The sequence below is a fragment of the Esox lucius genome, chromosome 11 (genome assembly GCF_011004845.1).
Source record: "Esox lucius isolate fEsoLuc1 chromosome 11, fEsoLuc1.pri, whole genome shotgun sequence".
Classification (NCBI taxonomy): domain Eukaryota; kingdom Metazoa; phylum Chordata; class Actinopteri; order Esociformes; family Esocidae; genus Esox; species Esox lucius.
In genome coordinates, this window is record NC_047579.1 from 50,180,380 (window position 1) to 50,190,396 (window position 10,017).

The window sequence follows — 10,017 nt, forward strand, 5'->3', positions numbered from 1 at the left end:
AGAATCACTGTGAGAAACACTATTTATTTCCAGCTGCGAGTACATCTCATCTAACACCTATTAAGCACCACAACGATCATCCCATCTACCACCTATTAAGCACCACAACGATCATCCCATCTACCACCTTTTAAGCACCACAACGATCATCCCATCTACCACCTATTAAGCACCACAACGATCATCCCATCTACCACCTTTTAAGCACCACAACGATCCTCCCATCTACCACCTTTTAAGCACCACAACGATCATCCCATCTACCACCTATTAAGCACCAAAACGATCATCCCATCTACCACTTACCCCAAACACAGACAGACATATTGACAGTGGACATATGGGTGGATCGTTGTGGTGCTTAATACTCAACATCCAATCATTTCAAGTATGTCCTCTCGGAGAGAAGGTCCATGTGGTCAAATCAGGCCAGTGTCCCAAAACATTAGATGAGATGGATTTTAGAATTTTCATGGGTGAAAGTACATATTCATAATTTTTATTGCGCTTTTTGAAAAGTACTAAATGTGCACCATTTCACTAAATTGACACCAGTGACTGATCTGCCCTGCCTCCCTTGAGTGATGCACAGAAAACATTGGAATCTAATGTTATGAGTTAGAAACAGATTTGAGAACATCATTGCTCAATGAAAATGCTTTGGGTATTCCCTAGAGGTTTCCAGGTCGTATTCAGTATTCATATGCAGAAGATATTCATATTTCCTCTGGAAAACCCCGAAAATGTGTTGCTTCTTTTTATGAATGAATTCCTGTGTCTGTAAGGAATGTCCATAGGAACCAGGGCTTTTGGAAGTGTATAGCAAATGATGTTGCTCCATTCACAAATTGCACTGAACACATAAATGTCAGTCAGAACCGTTCAGAACTGCATCAAGGTTCTGTTGCCTGATTTAAGAAAACTAAACCATAGATTACAGTTGCTTTTGGCCAATTGATTACATTCAGGGTAAGGAACCATCTAAAATCGACTTGTAAAATAATAAAATTCAGTAGGATACAGTACTCTAACCGACTGTGCTAAATTGTACTGAACTATGCACTACTTTTACTGTACCCTTTACTGTACGCTCCTGTACTATACTGTATACTATGCTTCCCAAACTTGTTAAACATTCATTTCTCTGTTTGGTACAGAATTGGTTCTGCCTAAAGCTACAAGTGTAAAACGAGTCATCCAATTCCAACAGAGTTAACAAAATGTAGGAAGTAGACTACAAGGCCACTAATTATGAGGTGTTTTTAGGTAAACACTAACATTGCCACGATCTGACCATTGTTATGCTTCTACTGTAAGAAATCTCTCTACTCTCTCATGCATGTATAACACATTGAAATATGGGACATTTTCCATGTTTGTGCAACAGAGAGACAGATGTATAAAGTCCCTCTTTGACATCTATACAGACACAAACACAGAGAGACGAACACATATACACACAAACACATAAAGACAGACACGTATACCCACAAACACATAAAGACAGACACATATACACACAAACACATAACGACAGACACGTATACCCACAAACACATAAAGACAGACACATATACACACAAACACATAAAGACAGACACATATAAACACAAACACACAAAGACAGACACATATACACACAAACACATAACGACAGACACGTATACACACAAACACATAATGACAGACACATATACACACAAACACATAACGACAGACACGTATACACACAAACACATAACAACAGACACATATACACACAAACACATAAAGACAGACACATATACACACAAACACATTAAGACAGACATGTATACACACAAACACATAACGACAGACACTTATACACACAAACACATAAAGACAGACACATATACACACAAACACATAAAGACAGACACATATACACACAAACACATAAAGACAGACACGTATACGCACAAACACATAAAGACAGACACATATACACACAAACACATAACGACAGACACGTATACACACACACACATAAAGACAGACACGTATACACACAAACACTGAAAGACAGACACATATACACACAAACACTGAAAGACAGACACGTATACACACAAACACATAACGACAGACACGTATACACACAAACACATAAAGACAGACACATATACACACAAACACATAACGACAGACACGTATACACACAAACACAAAGAGAGACACATATACACACAAACACAAAGAGAGACATGTATGCACACACACACATAACAACAGACACAACGTTAAGTGTAACTGTTTTTTTTACTTGTTATGGTGAATATGTTGTTTTTGAAATACTAATTGATTGCAAGGATTGTAAGATGCTCTGCACATGTAAATGTAAAAATAAATTCTTCCAAAACATGCTTGGTAGTATTACTGTAAAAGTCTCCAAGATTATATTCTATCAAAACAATTAATTACAAAAGACAATGAGCTGTAGTTCAAGTCAGTGAAATCAAAAGTAGTATATAAAATGTATTCAAATACATGTAACATAAATAAAGTCTGACAACCAACCCTACCATATGAGCGGTTGTCACGCTTGGAAAAATTGTGTGTTTAATGCTAAGGGAGATGAGTTTAAAAACAGTCCACCACATTAACATTTGTTTTTTTAATAATGACAAGAGTCTTGTATGATATCTGGTCCTGAGAAATACAATAATTAGAAGTGTGAAAATCATCCCTAGTCATCCCTACTCTCATAACCTTGTGATGTTTTGAACTGCTTTGGCCTAGCTCTCCTTGCAACAACAGGATTCATTTGCTAGACCAGATGGACTGGAATGCATCAGAACCAGAATAACTTCTTGTTAGCCGCTAACAACACGTTGGTAGCTTAGTAACACCAGGAGAGAGACAACTGATAGAGGGGTTCATGTTCTGCTTGTGTCTTTGCTTTGCGTCAAACAAAACAAAATCATACATTATGGAACTAAGTTCCAAACAGCATATTTTATGGATTTCAATTCCATGAACAGAATAAGGTTTAGAGGATTTCCTGTGGTCAATTGAATTAGACAGACATGGTGATAACTGGGATATGTATGACATCACTAGTGCCCAGCGACCTCAGGCTATTGTAGCTGAGCGGTCAATCTGGGTCACACTGCATTTCAGTTTGATGAAAAAACAGATCTGATATGTTATGAAATCCACAACCAGTTTATTCTGTATTATGTGTAGTTCAATTGAGATTTGAAACATTTATGTAACTTGCAATTATTGAATATAGTATATACAGTATTTAATCAATTTCCTCATATTTAATCAATTTTCCTCATAATTCTCAAGTGGCTAGCTACCTATAGTGCAGATTTTCTATTCAAAAGTGACTTTATGAAAACCGGCTCCACTTTGAGATGCTTGATGTTCATTGGACATTGGCATACAGTACTTTCCACTTTAAAAGCATATGTGACTGCGCTGAATTCTGTTCTGTTCTGGGAACCCCTGCAGAACATATTACCACATACAACTTTTTTTCTGAGAATATTACACAAGACTAGGTCCTTCTCTTGGCACATACAATGTTATTGAGTTCACTGCGGCTGTGAATGATAGCCCTAGTCAAAAACACCCTTTAGGATTTTCTGTCATGATTTGGAACCGTTAGATATAGGAGTCTTACATTACTGGAATGTTAAAATTGGTTTTAATCACATAGTATGTTATAGAAACCAATCTTGTGGTATTTTGGGGGGCTTTTCTCCCCAAATAATTTGTTTAAGAAAAAATACTATTATATATATATATATATATAGTTTTACTAGATTCCATTAAGATGTGATGTTTCAAAATTATGATAGAAAATCCGAGGGAGAGGATAGTAAAACAAATAGTACGGAAAACAGAGAATTCCCCGGGACTATATCCCCTCAGACACCGTGCCATCTTTTCTTCAAGGAAGGTTTCCTTCTCTAATCGGAATAGATTAATTGCATCAATAATGACTGCTTCAATATTTACTTCTAAACTTAATTCCAGACAACAGTGATCTCTCACTAACTTTTCCCCCGATACACAGCCCGTCATTTATAAAGTTGATATGGGGTTAATGAGGAAAGTCGAAATTATAGTCTGAACATCTACGCGGTGTGAGGAAAGAGAGCTCACAACGAAAGGAGTGAATGGTCTACTCTAGAGATTGATGAATGAGCAGGCTAACGTTTTGTGAAAGTCGATATGAGCTTTCCCATGCAGGGTGGGTCCTGGCACGAAGAGAGGCGGTCTCAACGAGCACACGTATTAAGTCCAGTGGTTCAAGTGAGGATATGGAACGTCCTCGTCTGAACTTCACGGGTAAAGAAACAAATAGGAGCTGCGGCATTCTAAGTAGAGCAGAGACGCGACGAGGTCCAAGGTGTAAGAAAAGCCCGATGATATGTAACATTAGGCCTATTCCATACGCATTAAGCAAGTATCTTGTGTTTTCATTGACTCAATGAATCCAACCCGCTGATATTACGAGTGCTCGATTGACTTTACACACGCTTCAGAAAGTGAAGGATCGGTGAATTTCTGACACGACGAGAATCCAACTAAAAAGGTAATTACACAAAATTTACATTTTCTCATTCAGTAGCCTGTACAGCAAAGTAAAGTTAGTTTGCTAATGGATATTCGGTGGATATTCGTTTTGTTTTCTCAATAACTATGAAGTCAAGCATTTCATTATCTGAAAATTAAACTCTCTGAATCACTGGATGATGGACTACAATCCACGGCTTTTACATTTTTTTTATATTTATTTTACATCAAAAAATGTAATCAACAATCCACGGCATTTATTTTCATAAAATCTAAGATTTGATACACATTTGAAAGTTAATAGCTCCTACAACAATTGTGCCATGACTATAAAAGTACATATTGTGAATGGGGGAGGATGGACTCCAATCCACGGCTTTTTATTTCATATATATTGACAAGAGAAAACGAAAATCCACCTAATGTCCACTATAAAACGAACTTTACCTGGCTTCCGTATACGTATTTTGAATGGTGTATGCCTATTTTAGATTACCTGGAATAGCAAGCCTATGGAGCTGTTGTTGCCTTATCTAAAATATTGGTTTAGAGATGATGTTTTGGTGTTGTACGTTCTGAAGCAAAACTGGCGCTACTCGAGTAGACTTTATCTAGCCATCTAGTAGAAGTAGCCTACAATGTTATACCGTATAATCATGATACGTTCTGAATGGACTTGGAACAGGTATGCAGTCATAATTATGACTAATAGAATATTTAAAACAATATATAAAACGTGTTGTTTGAATAAGGTAATTCCATGCTATTGTATATCTGGAACTATATCTGGAACAACTAAATTAAGGTTCTAAGAAGAACCAGCTCTGCCTTCGTCACTTAAAGGATGTACTGGTAGTTCGATCTAAAGGATATTCTGATTGAATAAAAAATAAACCTGTACCAGCTTGCTTAAGACAAGGCTGTTGCTCTATCAATGTATTTGAAGCAATTTCCTGAACTCACAATGTAATACAGGTCATTGCGCAGATTTCCCAGGGACGTACACCAACGTCAGTGTTAGATAACATTTTTGCCGGCCACATGTAGGTCAACAACGGTTTAGTCTGATGATGCGACTCCTGTCATTGGGTCAAGACAAGGATAGGCTAGTGAAACGGCTTTTTAGTAGAGTACAATAAAATTCGTCTTATACGTATTGTACACAAACCATATCGGTATTATTATATTTTGTAAATAATAATGAAACTGTGGCACAGTTGTAAACCTTTTCAAAAGATATCATTCGGTACATCATGTTTTCATTGAAGAGTCATGAGGGGTTGTTTTGCAAGTAGCTCCAGTTTAACTGGAAATATGTAATGGGGTTACATAACATTGTGTTGTAACCAATGTTGCATAACCACTAAATCCCCATCTCAATTTCTCCTTCTTTGGATCACTAGGTGGGGCTAGCGCAACAGAATTTACTGCTGTAGGTCAGCAATTTCACTGGATTTTGAGGCGCACTGCCCAAAAACATAAAACCTGAACACAGCAAAACAATGAATGTCACCAGTGAGATGTTTGACGAAGACTCTCAAGACTTGCAGCAGCAGAGTGACGGAGATTCTGCATCTGCACTTGGCGGGCCGCTGTCCTTCACTGACGAGGCTGTGTCCATCCTGACGTCCAGCAGCCTGCTGGCCCGCTCTCTGCTGGGACGCACCTCCGCTTTGAAGCGCACCAATGACCCATCCACCTCCGGGAACGTTCTCCGGCGGAAGCGCGAGTTCATCCCCAGCGAGAAGAAGGACGACGGCTACTGGGACAAGCGCAAAAAGAACAACGAGGCAGCCAAGCGTTCCAGAGAGAAGCGTAGGGTCAATGACATGGTTCTGGAGAACCGCGTGCTGGTGCTGCTGGAGGAGAACGCACGTCTCCGGGCCGAGCTGCTGGCTATCAAGTTCCGCTTTGGTCTGGTCAAAGACCCATCCAACACGCCCATCCTGCCACTCACTTCCGCTCCCTGTGCCATGCAGACTTTGGCCCCGTCCTACTATCTGCCCAGTGGAGCAGGCAGCAACCCCACAGCACACGGGGCCCAGTATGGTGTTCGGGGCTCCAGGGACACGGGCAGCATGTCGGAGGACTCTGGGTTTTCCACTCCTGGCAGCTCCAGTGTAGGGAGCCCGATCTCCTTTGAGGACCGCCTCTGTGATCATGGCAAACTGTCCCCGCACAGAGCAGAGGAAATGGGCTACGAGCTGCACCACTCCCCTGCAGACGGGCAGATGCAGCACAGTGGACACTCACCTGGGGAGCTCTCCAGGGGGATGATGGGAAAGGTGGAGTCCGGGGACGGCATTAAGAACTTTCCTCACAAAATGCGCTTCAAGATTCCCAGTAGCGGGGAGGAGAACCGGCGCAGCCCTGTCCAGCCAGCCGGGGTAAGAGATGGTCCCCGCGATGCGGCCCGAGGTCTTGTCATGCTGGGCGGAGCCGAGGGCGCGGGAGTCTGGCCACAGCAGCAGGAGGGAGAGGAGACCAGGCGGGGGCGACAGCGGCCAGAGTCCCCGCCCTACGGCCACCCAGCACCCCCACACGGCCAGGCAGAGTCCCATTACAACACAGAGAACCATGTCCTCAAGTCCCACCTCAGCTCCCTGAGTGAAGAGGTGGCCCAGCTTAAGAAGCTGTTCTCAGAGCAGCTGCTTGCTAAACTGAACTGAACACAGGACTGAGTCTGGATGCTCACCAACAGTCCCGTATGTGAAGTTTATCTGTTGTGTATAGTTTTATACCGCAATACATAAAGTTACTAGCTCCTAACCGTGCAGCAAAATGACAAACAAGTAGACCAACTGTCCAACGTGTTTTTAATTAAAACCAGATTATTTACACGGGAGATATCCTAAGAATGATATGCACAGCTGTAGCTGTATACATACTTCGTATCAAACTAATATTAGCACATATGTATGGTGAAAATGTGAAAATTAGGGGAAGAAGAGACTCAATACAACAGTACCTCAGCGTACAGGGCTTGCAGTGGTGAAACACCAACCAATGCCCGACGCCAACTGGACAATGTTCCACTCCAACTCAGTTCTAACTTTTTACCTATACGTTATTGGATATTTTGTATTTTCTTTTACCCTCTCATTGAATTGTCATGATTATCCAAAATCCCAAATGCTTGTCTGCTTCTCACCAGAGAATGTTTTTTTTTGTGTCATCACCTTGTGAAAGCGCAAACTATTGAGTCACTTGTGGCCCTCTGCCTCATACACTTTGAGACCCTCAAACACTCTGTCTCTGCTCTCCAGAGGATACTATGTTATCCCCGATCTGCTGAACACAGCACTGCTATTTGTGCTCTCGACCACAAATAGACCTGAACCGGTGCTGAACCGGGTCGTATGCTGTCACTGAACTTGAATTTCAACCAATTCATTATTTGTGTTGTGGCATTTGCACTTTGTTAGCTTTAGGCATGAGGAAAGAACACCACACTTTTATAAAACGTAAACACATCCGTAGAAAGAAGACACCAAGTGAAAAGTGACTGTCTTGAGTTGCTGAATGGAGACATGTATTGACTTTGGATGTAATTGGAACTCTTCTAAAACTGTATCATTCCATTACACAGTTATCAGCATTGCTGTGAGGGCCGTCACACCATATCATTTTAATATTTACATTACAATGTGATATGTTTTTTGTAGGACAACCTGTAGTTTAATACTTTTTGTTACCTCTGTTTAAAGATATGGTCTTTGTTATAATAAGGCAGGGGATTAACATATTTGTTATAATATTTGTATGTGTCATGTGAATATGTGTGTGAATATCCCTTTTGTACTTGTGAATTAATATTTGCAATTAAATATGTTTTATTCAGTCAATGAGAGACTTCCTGAGTTGACTCTGCTTTCTGTCTTTTCTTTTGAATTACAGCTAACATATAAAATAATTATTTCACAATGAAACAGAGTGATTGTTTTACAGGATTGATTCAGTGGTTAGGTACTGGTTCTTCGAGAGCATATTTAATCTCTACATACAAGCCAACCTGTCTATGTACTAGCTTGATAAATTGCTCTCTTCTGTCAAATTTTCTCATCTCTAAAAATCAGGGTTCCTTTGATGGAAGAGAAGCACTGCCAGCAGGCAGGGACAGGGTAGATTACAGAGCTCTGACTATACAGAAGTAAACAGGCACTGACATGTAGGGTTGGCATGCCTGACAGATTGGCCTTTTCAGTCATCAGCTAGTGTTCATTTAAAATCACAGCTACGGAGGAACAGCAAGAATAAAGGTTTAAAGGGAATTCAGGAGATTTGGGTGGGATTATTTAGACTAAGCCGGAAGACACATTCATGTAAACTTTACTGATATAAGACTTTGTCATACCAGAAATGAATACCCTTCACCCATATATACTTTACTAAGTTTGAGATCTGTCATACATCTTATTGGTCTCAACAATATAAATGTCTCAAGTGCAGACAAGATCCAACAATAGAGGTTAATTGTATAATGGTTAACAATAACTTTGGAGACCACTAGGGGGTAGCAAACACTGCATATTTTCAGTAGGCCAGCTGATGGCGCTATTGTTGTCATTCAGAACATGCACTGTAGATGGTGACATACTGTAGTTTACATGTTTCTTTTTGTGTCACAGATTTCATTTTGTGTATGTGCAGTGGCATAACTAGGTAAGGTTGCTATCACTCAATCAACCCACCAAGTAATTTAATTGACTTTGATCCTAGTAACCATGTCTACAGCAGAATGTGAGAGAGTTAGAGTATAGTGGTTGATTGCATTTTTAAGTAAACAATGTGATTTATTGCTTTGACCTTTGAGTGGTGTGAACACAGTCATGGGGTTATGGGAAATATTAATATTAGCAACCATGTCAAGGGATCAAAGGGGTCATTTCTGGAGACCACAGGTGTCTTTCCCGCGAGGGGTGGATTTTTGTGAGGTTGCCCGGGATTTTTAGCTTGTCTACAGTTAATAAAAGTGTTTTATGTATATGTTTAATAGATGTGTCTGGTGATTTTTTAGATGATTTCTCAAGGGAAGGAAGGTTGCTGGTCAGGGAAAGGGAGGTGGCTGGTCAGGGAAAGGGAGGTGGCTGGTCAAGAGGGTCAGGGTTTCTTTGGATCGGGAAGGGTTGATTGGCCTCTCAGGTAAGGTGGGTTGAGTAGTGTGTTTCACAAATAAGAGGCAGGCTTCCTCTTGACCGAAGCTGATCTGAACTTCAGTTTAGTAATTAGCTTTTTAATTCCTATTAGGTTAATAAGATCTTTGTTTCAAGAAAGTGATCGCCTAAGAAAAAGAACAATAAGGGCTTTGGTACTGAGCAATACACCTTTGGTAACCCTGACTTATGAATTAGGCAATAGAATGGAAGATAGAAAAATGGGAGACTACGTTCCAGAATTATTTACCATATCAGTGACTGGGAAGTTTTATGTCATGTAGTATGTCCTGAAATTAGGGTATATCCTGAC

At 40.3% G+C, this 10,017-nt stretch overlaps 1 protein-coding gene across 1 annotated transcript; it reads left to right on the plus strand.

Annotated features, from left to right (window-relative positions):
* The first annotated feature begins 4,199 nt into the window (after positions 1-4,199).
* nfil3-6 (nuclear factor, interleukin 3 regulated, member 6) lies at positions 4,200-8,416 on the plus strand. Its single transcript, XM_010874976.3, has 2 exons — positions 4,200-4,570; positions 5,955-8,416. The coding sequence occupies exon 2, from the start codon at positions 6,054-6,056 to the stop codon at positions 7,218-7,220; it is 1,167 nt and encodes a 388-aa protein (XP_010873278.1). The 5' UTR covers positions 4,200-4,570; positions 5,955-6,053; the 3' UTR covers positions 7,221-8,416.
* Positions 8,417-10,017: the final 1,601 nt, after the last annotated feature.